Source organism: Lipotes vexillifer, unplaced genomic scaffold (genome assembly GCF_000442215.2).
Source record: "Lipotes vexillifer unplaced genomic scaffold, Lipotes_vexillifer_v1.1 scaffold717, whole genome shotgun sequence".
NCBI lineage: Eukaryota > Metazoa > Chordata > Mammalia > Artiodactyla > Lipotidae > Lipotes > Lipotes vexillifer.
The window spans coordinates 398210-411431 of record NW_006798707.1 but is presented as its reverse complement, the minus strand read 5'-3'; the positions used below and the strand labels follow the sequence as shown (position 1 = coordinate 411431).

The window sequence follows — 13222 nt, the reverse complement described above, 5'->3', positions numbered from 1 at the left end:
ACCCACAGAAGGTAGAGAACTGGTCCTCTACACCAAGGCCATTCACAGGCTTCTGGGGCGGGGGGGGTGCGAGCAGCCTCTATACACAACACTCACAGTTGGTTGCTAGGAAGCCAGACTCTAAACCCAAGGCATCTCCGAGCTGGGAGTTTTCAGGTGACCCACAGAAGGTAGAGAACTGGTCCTCTACACCAAGGCCATTCACAGGCTTCTGGGGCGGGGGGGGTGCGAGCAGCCTCTAGGCGGCGGCGGGGGGCGGGGGGTGGTGGTGCGAGCAGCCTCTAGGCAGGTATTTGGACAGGGCAGGAAGTTAAACCTGGGTAGTGGCTTGGAGCTTTGAAGTATGACCTTTCCACTTAGCAGCACTAGGTAGGTGTGAATTATGTTGAAACATCCGTGGGAATTGAGGGTTCTTGTAGTTGAGGGGCTGGTGAGGGGTTTTCAGAAGGGAATGAAGGCCACTCCACCAGCTGCCTCTGAGGAGCAAGTGGGCCGTGTACACACAGCATTTCCGAAGGCCTCTCCTGCCCACGGGCGTATACGTTGTGCCAGTCTGTCCCCACGGCCCTCTGAAAGAACGCAGTTGACGCCCAGAATTCCACCTGCACTACTCTTCAGTGGTCTAGCATTTATTTCACTAGCCCTTGAGGATTCACTGAGTGATCGGCAAGGAAACCCAACGTCTCGGCATCCCAGTTTCTGGCTCTACTTCCTGACTCCCCTGCCCTCAGCGCTGAGGCAGCCTGCTTGAGGCACGAGCAACAGCCCAGCTTTGCTCCTCTTAAGACAGAAAAACAGAGGAGATAAATATCTCGGTAAGGCAGACGAGAAGGCTGATAACCCCTGGGCCTGACACTAGGAGGATTAGTGTGCTTCTGGTAGGTGAGGTGGGGATGAGCACGGGGCGGGCCGGACACGACAGCCAACCTGCTCTGGGTGCTGGCAGATCACCGTGCTCAAGATACAGGGCACAAAGACCTGCTTTGAAGCAGGTGAACAAGTGCGAGAGGACTGAGCTCCAGGAGGAAAAAAGCAGGTTTTCCCAAGCCATCGTGCTTTCTCTTTCCTCCCCATCCCACCTGTGCCAGTGACAGAAAACCAGGAAGGGACACATGTGTTTGCCAGGGTCAAGTGATGGGGCAGGAGACCGATGGGAGTGATGGAAGGCCACTTGCCTCAAGAATCAGGGAGCAGCTGCCCTCAATCCACCTGCTCTTGCACAGAGTCTTCATGGACTGGACCCGACAGGCAGGATGGAGGGCTAGTTGCAGTCAGCTCGCGGCAGAAGCCAGTGCGCTGGCGACTTGGGGGAGCATCTGCCTCCCTAACTAGATAAGCAGGTCAAGAGCAGAGCTGTGCTCGTCCAAAGCCATCACCCAAGAACCAGAACCCACAGGTGGAGCCTCTCAGGTGTGGTGGCACAGGCTTGTACTTGATACACCTGTGTTCAGGGCCAGGGGCCCAACACACAGCAGAGCAGAGGGGAAAGGAGGGCATCCCCGACATACAGAAATAGGCACCGCGACTCTGGGGCAGCTAGGCCAAAAGCCCACAGAGCACAGAGGAGAGAGGGCACTTGGGGAATTTGTGCTTAGATCATGGACCATCTTCTTGCCTTGTCTCCAGCCTGCACCTACAAGATAAGAAGTGCGAGCTGTCAGTGGAGCTCTGCAGTAAGACGGAGGGGGCTGTTAGGTCACCATGAAGGCCCGCTTTTGAACGCCCGTGGGAATCACAGCAATGTGTCACCAGGCCCGGGTGTGCACCGGTGCCTCCAGCCCCTTCCCCGTGTACTCTGCACACTGAAAGGCAAGATGCATGCAGGGCTCTGGCCCAGACGACCCCGTTTGCAAGTGTGTCTCCCCTGGATTCACTCTCCGTGGCTGCTTAGCAGCCTCAGTCTTGGCATAGGATTCTTCCTGCAGGTAGGCCCCACCTCTGGGAGTGCCGTCACCCTGCAGACCCCGGGCTGGCCCCCCAGGGCCTCCGGGCCACAATTCCAGTTGTGCAGCCCCAAGCTGGGAAGTCAGATCTTGGGCCGCCAGCCTTTGATGAACTGCATGATCTTCTTGACCTGCAGCTTGGTGAGGTGAAAGTCATCTGCCAAGATGTCCTCACTGAGCTGCACGAAGATGCTGCCATCAATGCGCTCTCGGGCAAAGAAGCTCACCACGTCCTCCGAGAGCCCGATGAAACGCAGACTTCGCGAGACCTCCTCCAGGGAGAGTGCAGACAGGTCAGCGGGGGGCTGCCAGGAGGAGGCATCCCGGCCGCCCCAGCCTGTGGCCCCATCCTGGGGACTGGCCGGGGGCCCTTCTAGGCGCCCCTGGGTGAGAAGGAGTCGTGCTCGGCCTGCTTCGGGCCCCTGCAGGGCCACGGGGGACAGGGGGGCGGGGACCTGCCGCAGCACCAAACCTTCAGGCTCAGAGGCCTTGGGGGGTCCAAGTGGCAGAAGGCCAGGCCCAGGCCCAGGCCCAGGCCCAGGCCCAGGCCCAGGAGCCCTCACAGCTCTGGGCTCCTGACAGCACAGCAGCTCCGGCTCTGGAGAACTGCCCCGGCCCAGCTCAAAGGGATCAGAGGGCTCCAGGGCGGGTGTCTGCCGCTCAGAGGAAGAGGAGGAGGTGGGACAGCAGGAGGAGGCAGCAGCTGAACAGGCCTGGCCTGGAGGGCCTGGGCCCGGGGAATGAGCGGGGCTGGAGGTAGCCAGGGGACCTGAGCTGGCTGTGGGCCCAGAAGAGGAGGCGGCTGAAGGGCCTGGAGGGTAGGCAGGCCCGGAAAAGGGGTTCAGAGCTCCAAGGGGAGCAAAGCGTTTCTGGGGGTGGGAGAGCTTGAATGGAGGCGGGCAGCTGTGGTAGGTCTTGACTGGGGTGTCGGCCCCCCAGAGAGAGGCAGCTCCACTGCTCAGGGGCTCTACAAGGGCCCGGGAGGCCTGGCTGGGCTGCATAGTCGAGGGCAGGGGTCCCGGGCGTGGGCGGCTGGGGGACTCGCCCACCTTGCAGTCTCCCCAGGTGCATGGGTAGCAATAGAGGGAGTAGGTATCCGGTGACGGAGAGCCACTGCCACTGCGGGAGCCCGCCCTGTGGGCAAAGAGACAGACACAGATGGAAGGGTAAGCACAGCAAGAGGGAAACGCGACAGGGTCACACACACGACACAGCAAACCACTGCTCCACCAGGTCCCAGAGGCCACTGCTCCGATCTCAGCAGCGCTGGCCTGTGCCCCAGCCCCCGAGGCCTGCGGCCCTCTAAGATTGCCCTATTCTTTCTCCCGGCACCCCCCTCCCCAGGAAAAATTAAACTAAACTGAATTACATAGAAAATTTTCAATAGCAAGGAGCACTCCACCCTGTGGCACAGCCCACTCTGGAGGGAAACAGAGCAACACTCCCAACCGACTGTCATCATTTAGGAGAGGAGTGAACTGAAGCAGGAAGCCCGGGCCCCCGGACCTCAGGGCCCCTCCCTCAGGTGCTGCTCAGAACCTCTGAACCCCGGGCCTGAAGTCTTCCTCTTCCTCAGCACTGGCTCCCCTCCCCACCCTCCCCCGCTTCAGTCCACCTGAGGAGGCCCAGGACCAAGAGAAGGAAGGGGCTCACCCATCCTGGAGGCCTGAGGAGTAGTAGGAGAGGCTGGAGCTGGGGGAGTGGACAGGCTGCAGCTTGGGGAAGCGTGGGGGCACCGGGGGACTGCCCGAGAGCCGGCCATTGGCACTGCCACCTCGGGGGGGCACAGGAGGGGCATTGAGCAGGCGGCACTCCTCCTTCACCTGCAAGCACAGGGCCATGACGCCACCCCTGGTCCCCAGGCAGCTGGGCCAGGGCGGCGTCTGGGACTGACACTGCCCCACTTTGCCAAGAGCCTGCCTTGCCTTACACCCCAGCTCCTCACCCACCCACCCACCCCTTCTCGTCTCTCCAGCCCGTTTTGCTCATCGAGAGCCGACAACACATATACTGTCTCCTGCAGCCTTGGAAATCCATCTTGAATGTAAGAAAAAATAGAGAAGTAGATAAACAATCAGTTAAGTAGACATATTCCCTCCCCAAGGAAAAGGAGAGAAATAAGAAAAACGTGTAATGAGGAGAAGAAAGGGAAGGAAAAGTATCTGCCATCTGGCTCCCTGCCTTATAGGTCAGACACTCAAAAGTGGACTCCATGGGATGTTCATAGGTGTTGTCCATAGTCTGTGGACAAGCTCGGTTGGAAAATTCTGTGTTAAACACAGATAAACGGGCTTCCTTCGTGCAGGACTTCTCAGAGCCTTTATTATACCAATACTCTGTGGCTCCAAAGTGAGGAGGGGGAAGGCTGGGCATCACAGACTACATTTTCTAAACTTATGTCACCATAGAACCTTCTTTACACTGGACAACTTAAAGGACTCCTTGTTCTGTGGAACCTTCTGCGTAACACTGTTCTAGGCTCATCCCCAATTCTCTGAGTCTGGGGACCTGCTGGCATCTTTGTCCCCACAACTCCCAATGCCACCGTCCCTGGTATCCCTTCCTACAAATGCTCCTGCGTTTCTTTCCTCCTTGTTTTCTCCCTTCCCCACCTCGGCCACCCTCTGTCATACACTCCAGGGGCTGGAGACGGAGATGCCAAGGCTGGGGCCCAGGAGAACGAGCTTTTCAAGCCCAAACCCTGACCCCTGGCTGGCCACCTCCCTGGAGGATGGGGCCCACAGAGCTCAGAGCCCGGCTTCCCCCCCTCCTCGCCTCCACCGAGTCCACTCACCGCCTCGGATTTGGGAGGCACTGGAGGCGGGGCCGCCTCGGGCTCCAGGCGGGGCGGCCCGGGGGCCCCGAAGGAGATGAGGTCGGGCCCCGGGAGCGGCCGGGTCCTGCCCTCGGCGAGGCCTTCAGCCGCCTGGTGCGTCCACAGCTCCTCGTAGGGGATCTCGGCGGCTGGCGCTGCGGGCTCGGGCGCGCCGGCCCAGTCGGGACTCACGTACTCCTGGTCGCCGTCGCCGGGCGGGCCGGGGCCGGAGGCGGGGGCGCGGGCGGGCCGGAGGGCGCGCGGGGGTGGGGGCAGGCAGAGGCGCGCGCGGCGCGGGCTGGCGCAGTCTTCGGCCAGCTCGGCGGGCGCTTCGCGCACGGCGGTCGAGTACTCGTCGGGGTCGAAGCGCTCTTGGCAGTAGGAGGCGCTGTCGCGCACCAGGCGCTCGACACGCGGGTCCCCGGCCAGCAGGCCCTGCGGTAGCGCGAAGCGCGGCGTGTCGGTGAGCAGCAGGAAGTGCAGCGGCGCCGGGCCCTCGCGGCGCAGCGCCAGCCCCAGCACCACCGTCTTGGAGATGATGCTGACCAGCTTGTAGCAGTGGCCCTCCCGCACCGGGTGCAAGTCGTAGGGGTTGCGCGGCGGCCGGCTGGGTACCAGCACGTTCACCGGGAGCCGCACGCGCTCGATGATGGCGCGCACCGTGTGTTCGCCCTCCTGCATCTGCAGCTCCAGTGGGCTGCGCGTGCTGAAGCGGCCCTGGCACTGGAAGGGCAGGCTCAGGCTCTCATTGGTGCGGTGGTTCATGCAGATGAGGCAGGGCATCTTGCCTTTGATGGGCCTGGCGCCCCCGCTGCCACCCGCGGCCCCCGTGCCCCCTGGGCCGCTGCCCACCCCGGCCAGCGCCCCGGCCCGGCCCAGCTTGCGCAGCAGGGTGGTGAAGCGTGAGCGCTCCTTGGTGGTCTTGGCGCACAGGATCTCCGCCTGGCCCATGAGAGTGAGCTCGTCGCCGGCATGCAGGGTGAAGTTGTACACCTCGCTGTCCTCGCTGAACTCGCCTGACACCACCTGGGGATCCCAGAAACGGCAGGAGGCCTTAGCCAGGGCCCCGGGAGAGCCACCGGGACAGGACCCAGGAGGACAGCGCTCCTCTTGGGCCTTTCCCAGGGCTAAGACCAGATCAAGAGCAGTTGACTGAGGACATTCCATCCTGGAGGGGCCACGTGGTGGCTGTGCAGCCTTCAGTGAGTTACCTCTCCGGGACCTTAGTTACTCTTACTTGGAAGAATTGCTGTAAGAATTAAATAGACTATATGTACAATGAAATACTTTGAAAATACTCAGTATACAGCAACTTTTGTTATCATTTTTTACAATTAGGGCGATAACAATACTCCACCTATTCAACAAGACTACTCTGAAGAGAAGTGAATTGATGGATAAGCAGAGGGTTTATAAACAGGCAAGAACCGCCTGTGCATAACTGGGGGACCGCGTGCACTATGTGCCCCACAGCTATACTACCACCACCACTGGCTGAGAGGATGGCTGCCCTGAAAGACTTCCCAGTCAGGCCGTGACCCTCCACACACACTTCCTGCTTCCCTACCTTTTGCAGGAAGCTCCAGGAAGTTCGTACACCTAGCCAGAGGCTTTCAAGGGGCTGTCAGAAGCCACACTGTGACACTTCTAGCTCTTAGAGCTCAGAGGCCTCCCTCCAACCAGGGTCAGGCTTGCCCCCGAGGATAATGGAAACCTGGGGGCACCATGCCTGGTGCAGAAAGGACTAACCTTGACACTGAAGGTGATGGCTTCCATCACAAAGATGCGATCAGGGAAGACGCTGGCCACCTCCTCCACGCTGCTGAAGTACCTCACTGGCTCCTGGACATCCCGGGCCTGCTCCAGGAGCTTGAACTTCCCTGCACAGGAAGGAATGCAGGCTGCTGCTAGGGTAGGCCTGCTTGCTGGGAGCCTAGCCTGTATCCGGAGAGGCCCCATTTCCCCCGCTTCTTGTTCCCCTCATCTCAGCCAGCCTCTCTGGAACTCAGGTGGTCAGAGGGCAGGTTTGCACTAGTGGAAGGAGCTGGTCAGCTGATTCAAGCCTCAGCAGGGAGGTAAGCACAGATTCCTAGCAACTAGAGCCCAGCCCTCACCCAGTGGACAGCTTGTGGGTGTGTGATAAGGCTAGCAGCTGCCTGCCCAGAGAAACCCAAGTGTAAACTGGCACCCAAACACTTGGACAGAGAGCTATCCTCGGACCAAGCGTTAGTGTGGCATTGCGGGTGCTGACTCCTAGCTTGGTCCCAGCCCCACTCTGATTTGCTATGACCCTAGACAAATCCCTTCCCTTCTCTGGAGCTTTGAGTCCTCAGCTGAGGAAGCTGGAGCAGATGCTCTTGGGCCCCACCTGGATCTGGCATTCTATGTATCTGCATTGGATTGCTAACCCACACTGATGCAATGGGCAGACCAGGGGCCCAGCCCCAGTCTTTGGAGATCCAGGGAGAGCAACTCTGATTCCTAATCTGTTCCCAAATCCTCCTCTGATCCAACATCCAGCCCCACTGTCCCAGAGGCCTCTGATCTGAGCCCAGCAAAGCCTCCTCCCTCGGATGAGGTCTTCCCAACCTGCAGTCCAGGGCTGTGTTTTGGCTGGCTCAGCAGATGCCCCCAGCAGACACAGACTTTAAAGAATGATGATAATCCGTAAAGCTGACACCCCTCTGTGTAAACTGTCAAACCTCACTGGCCACACATCTTTTATGTGCCCACCTATGTGAGCACAAAGACAGGCTGTGAACCATGCTGGCATCTGGACAGATGGCCTCTTCTTAGCCCTTACACAAAAGGAAGAGAGTCTTGTACAAACTGAGAGAAGACAGGTGACTCTGGCTTCTGTAGTGTCTCTGGTGGTTGCTGCAGTCATAGTCCATTCATTTATTCATTCCACAAACATTTGCGGAGCACCCACTATGTGCCAGACACTAGCCTTGCCCCGGCAGGGGGTACACATCTGGGTAAGATAGTATGCCCACAAGGAAATCCAGATATAGTGTGTGATGGCAGGATGTGACAAATGCTACACCAGACTCATGACAAAAGAGTGCTGAGTTGGGGGAAATCTGCCTGGCAGTCTGAGGGCATCATAAGAATGAAAAGAGTTTTACAGAATGGACATTCCACATGGAAGAAATAGCATGAGCAAAGACGTACAGTCATGGAAGCAGACTGCCTGCCCAAAGTGGTGAGTGCCTGGAGGGTAGGACTTGAGGGGGGTGATGACAGGGGTGAAGCAGACAGCAACTGGGTTATGAAAGGCTCTGAATGCCATATGGTAGGACTTTATTCTGTAAGAATGAAACCCCCTGGAGTGTTCTGAGCAAGGGAAGACCAAGGTCAAAGTTAAACTCTATAAAGATAACGGGGACACCATTCAGGTAAATAACTCAGTAACGAGTTCTGGAAAAGAGCCAGGGCAGCAACTGAGGGAATAACAAAAACGAGCAGACCAAGAGGTGCTTTCAAGGTAGGGAGCCTCATCAGACTGTGGTGAGGAACTCATCAGACTGGTGAGTAGGTGGTGGAGGAAGGGACTTGGGTCACCAGCCTGGTCAGAAATGGAGACGGCAGAGCTGTTAACCAAAACTGCACCGGCCAAACTGGGGAGGCCAAGTGAGGCCCTGCAGGGAGTGTTCCTAGGGCAGGCGAGCGTGTGGGTGCAGCACTTGAGGATGCCTAGTCAGAAGTGACAGAAGGTCACCAGCCCACAGGAAGCGTCAGCTGTGGGGCAGGCAAAATAGCTCAGGAAAGAGGAAGAACAGAGGATCTTGACCCTTTGGGGACCCTCTTCCCAGAGAAATCCCACAGTGTAACCCTAGCAGGAACACACAAAAAAGCATTTTGTATACAGTACAGGGGGGCGGTTCTTGAAGCCCCCAAAGCCCAACCAGAAACCCGGATTGAGACACCCACTCCCTAATGCAGAGTATGAAGAGCAGAGGGCCAGGGGCAGAGCCTGCAGCATCAATATCTATGAGCAGGAAAAGTGATAACCCAGAAAGAGAGGGGGAAATGCCCAGGAGAAAGCTGGAGGGAACATACCCCACGTCCCATCCCCCATCCTTCCCCAACCACTCTGAGACCCTGGTAGGAAGAGGCCTCGGATGAGCCACAGCCCTAGAGGGCAGCAGGGATAAGCTGGGGAGGGGACCTAGCAAGGAACAGTGATCTGCAGGTCAGAAAGCAGGAGTCACAGGTCTGCTACCATCCAAGAAAAGTAGCCCCCATCCCTCACCCAGTCGCCTCCCCAATATCCACACACAAACCCCCCAACCCCAAGCAGCCAGGCAGGGAGAAGTGCCCACTGCCCCCTGTGGGGAGAGCTGGAGCCAACTCAGGGCTAGAGCCGGGGAGGTGGGGGGTGGGGGAGGATGTGGCAAGGAAGATCGATGTAACCATGGTAGCCGGCACCACCCCCTCCGCCGCAGCCCGAGCCCGGCACCGGTCATCGCTGCCGCGAGGAAGGAAGGTAGACCTCCCGGGAGTGATGCTCTGGCCCCTGGAAGCCTTTTCCTCCCTCTGCAGCCCCACTGGGGGCAGCTTCCTCTCCTGCCTCCCCCTACAAAAGACCCGAGGTCCCCTGCGGCTCTAGGGACCTGCGCCACCCTGGCCTGCCCCTCCTCCCTGTCCGTGACTCCCAGAGCACGTTTACGCAGCCCCGACCGTCCCTTCCAGCCTGAAGCAGGGTCTTGTTTGTCACCCCTCCCTGCCAGCACCTGACCCATAACAGACGCTCCATAAAGAATGGTGGGTAAATGCACAGACTTGGGAGTCGGACAGACCTGGCTGAATCCCAGCTCTGCCAACTACCACCTGTGTGGCCTTGAGCAAATTATTTAATCCCCATGGGCTTCTGTTTTCCCATCTGTAAAGTGGAAGCACACTACTTGGCTCAAGGGACGCATCTGCCCGGTGCTCCGCAGGGTCTGCGGGCCGCGCGGGGAGAGGCACCGCGCAGAGGGCAAGGCGGGGAGCTGGCGGGGTGGGGGTGGGGGGGTCGTCCCGGAGGAGTCCGGTCTCCCCGCCTCCCCGGGCGGTGGGCCTTGGCCTGGAGACCCGGCTCTTCAGCAGCGGCCCCCACGCCACTCGCTGCAGGGCACCGCCCTGAGCCCTCCTCCCCTCTCCCTCCACCGCCTCCCGCGGCTCTCTCAGCAGTCCGCTCCGCCCGCCTGCCCGCGCAATTATTAATTCATTAGGAGGAACCAGCTCGGAGCTGTGCACTCAGAGCTTCCTCATTAACCCGCCGGCGGCCCAGCCCCTCCCCCTCCTAGGGGGGGGCCTCGGCCACCCAGCCCCCATCCAGGCGGGGCCCGAGCGGCCAACCGGGAAGGTGGAGCTGGGGATGCGACACCTCGGCAGGCCAGCTGTCACCCGCCTTACACAAGGGCACCGAAAGAGATGGGGGGAAAGGGCCAGGAGCCCCGTGAACGCAGAGTTCCCCAGGAGGCTCTGTACCTTGGTTTCCCGGATTTTTAATGACACAACTGCAATGGCGCAATAAGTCATATTTCTGTCAGTGAAGGCTTTTTCCAATCTTTGCTTTTTTTTTTTTTTGCATCGAACCTGTGCCCCCAGCAGTGCAAGCACCGAGTCTTCACCACTGGACCGCCAGGGAAGTCCCCCAATCTTTGCTTTTTTTTAATCCCAATAAGAAGACCTGGGACCTCTCCCTGGACCAAGGCCAGATACCCAGGCTGGGAAGTTTCTAGCTTGGGCAGGCCTCCCCAAGGGCTCCAGGCCAGGTCAGAAAGACACTTGAGACAGTTTCCTCGTGTTTAAAATGGGTTGTAGGGCTACAGGAGTACAAGGTGCACAGGGCGCTGTAAAGAGCAGAAGCCCTGTAAAGGGTTTAGTCCTGTCCTACTGACTCCGGGGAGACCCAGGCAGCGCCAGAAGGGGAACAGCATACGAGTGAGGAAGGGACTGTGAGCCTTCCCAGCTCAAAGTATTCCAACCTTTGTTGCGGGGTGGGCAGCAGATAAACACAGAACTGGGCTAACTACTAACTCCTGGAGCTTGATAAAACTTCCTCACAGGGTTGCTGTGAGGATGCAATGACAACAACGCTCTGCCCAGTGTCTGAAACGCAGCACGTGTTTAATGTGCAGGAGCTGTGGGATCCTGGGCTCACGTGGGGGCATCTCTGGGATGGGGCCACCAGACTCACATCCCTCCCACACAAGGGACAACAACCCTGCATTCCTGATGTGGCAGCAAGCAAGAGCCCAGGAGTCAAGATACCTGGGTGCTAGCCCTTGCTCTGCTGCTTACTAGCTGTGTGACCCTGGGCAAGTCACTTCCCTTCTTAGGCCCTCTGTTTCATTGTGTGTAAAACGAAAGGGCTGTACTTTCTTTTTTCAGCAGCAGAATCCTTTCTTCAAGCAAAATCTTTAGGACATCAGCATCATATATATAACAGATAAAAGTAGAAATTCACTGCAGAATCTTATTTAAAAGCCTAAAATTTTAACATTCACTTAAGTCAGTCAGTGAAAACAATAAGTTTAACACAAAAATTGGGAAAAACAGGATTAGAGCAGGCAGATGCAGCCACATAATCAGCCTGAGCATCCCTTTGTTTTTGAAGTCTTTTGGTTGCACAGTACTGAGAGGATCCTAGCAGGAGATATTCTCTTTGAGGGTCTGTGTAAAAAGTGTTAATGAGGCAGAGGTACCACCTGTATGTAATGGTACATACTGAAGGTCTCTAGTCAGGGTTAAGGTTTGATTTGTAGCAGTTTGAGGGTGTGGGTACTTTTTTTTTAACATTAGTTTCAAATCTATTTTAAAACAAAATGGGAATCAAAGGTTTGCAACCAGAAACCCAGAGCTCCACAAAACAGTATGAAAACCACTGGGCCCTAATTAACTCTAACCCTAACCCTAATCACCACCCTGCCAGCCATGACCTCGCTCACCCCTGTGGCTCTAAGGAAAAGCCAGTCACCAACAGTTTCCTCCAAGACCTCCCCACCCCTACCCCCCTGCCTACACCTCCCACCGGCTCTGTGCCATCTGTCCCTGGCTGGGCACACCTGGGTACTGCAGGGGGATGTCAATCTTGGGCCCGATGACATAGTGACCCTCCTCCAGGGTGTGGGCTGTCACCGTTGTCCACTGGCGGCAGGAGTGAATGAGCAGGATGTCTCGCTCACTGACGCCCTCGGCATACTCCCCTGAGAGGGGAAAGGAGGATAGAGGAGGAAGGACAGAAAAGAGAACATTAGGAGGGGCAGAAAGAATAGGCAGGGTGACCTCCTACCTCCTCACCGAGACTCCAACGGGGACAGCTCCCCACGATCCCTGTCCAGACCAGCAGCGCTCAAGGGACAGGCAGGCTGCCAGCTGTGACCTCGGGGCTGAATCAGGCCCCCTCTCTCAGGGCTCAGGCTCCTGATGGGGCCCCAGCAACAGGCCCAGCCTCCGTCCTGCATTCATCATTCGACTGGACTGCCTGCTGTCCCAGGCCCTGTGCTGGAGCCAGGGGCTCCCAGCGGATGAGCCCAGCCTCTGCCCTCCAGGAGCCCTTAGGCCCAGAGGGAGGTGGGAAGAGATGTGAACAGAGAATACAGGCCAAGTATGAGGCGCTGAATGGAGGCTGTCCGAGTTCTCACAGAAGGGGCAGTAAACTAGCTGAGGGGGAGTGTGGGGCAGGAGGGAGGATGAGACAGTGCTGAGCAGCAGACACTTGAGCTGGGCCTCAGAACCACCTGAACTGAGACCAGCAGAATTCTCAGCCCCCGAGTCGGCTCCTAGGCCAGGAAAGGAGGGCCTTGGTGGGGCACAGAGAGGGCAGAGAAGGGGCCGTCCATGGTGAACCCCACAGCTATGGGTCACTCGGGTCAGGAGAATGGCAGGGCTTACAGGAGCTGACTCCTGGCTCTCTTTGGGCTCTCTTTTCACCCACTGCCACAGACAGTCTCCTGCACACAAGGGACCTCAAAGGAGAGAGGAGACAGTCTCAGATACCCCCTGATCCCACCTCAGAGAAGCTGCTTCTTGGCTCGCCCTCCCTCGGCCCTTCACCCCCACCCCCCCCCGCCCCAGTCTTTGGAACACAGTGATGAAGGCCAGAGGAAGGGGCTGGGTTTAGAAGAGCGATGGGGGCTAGTCCTGGGGGAAGCATGAGGGCCAAGCCGTCGGGAGGGGCCTGGGCCCCAGAGGCTCCAACCCCAGCACCGGTTTCCAGGAGAGCAGAAGGGCTGGCCCAGCTTCCAGGAGGCCTTTGAGCCGTCTCCTGGTTGCAGCTGGTGAATAGGGTGGGGGTGAGGGATGCCTCCTTCCCAGCCCCCTCAGCAACTTAATAAATATCTGCCACCCAACCAAATGGGAAATGGTTTACTCTGATGGCTGGGGACTCCCTGAAGTGTGTGCATTTGGTTGAGGGAGGGGAGGATGTGTTCAGGACCTACAGGAAGGGCCTGGCTTCCATCCTGTGTATGAC

At 58.3% G+C, this 13222-nt stretch overlaps 1 protein-coding gene across 1 annotated transcript in view; it reads right to left on the bottom strand.

Annotated features, from left to right (window-relative positions):
• Positions 1–2026: 2026 nt before the first annotated feature.
• GAREM2 (GRB2 associated regulator of MAPK1 subtype 2) overlaps positions 2027–13222 on the bottom strand; it is a 13791-nt gene continuing 2595 nt past the window's right edge. Inside the window, 5 exon segments of the mRNA XM_007470796.1 lie at positions 2027–3077; positions 3597–3766; positions 4738–5784; positions 6508–6638; positions 11814–11954. Of these exon segments, the coding sequence (XP_007470858.1) occupies positions 2027–3077; positions 3597–3766; positions 4738–5784; positions 6508–6638; positions 11814–11954 (2540 nt within the window).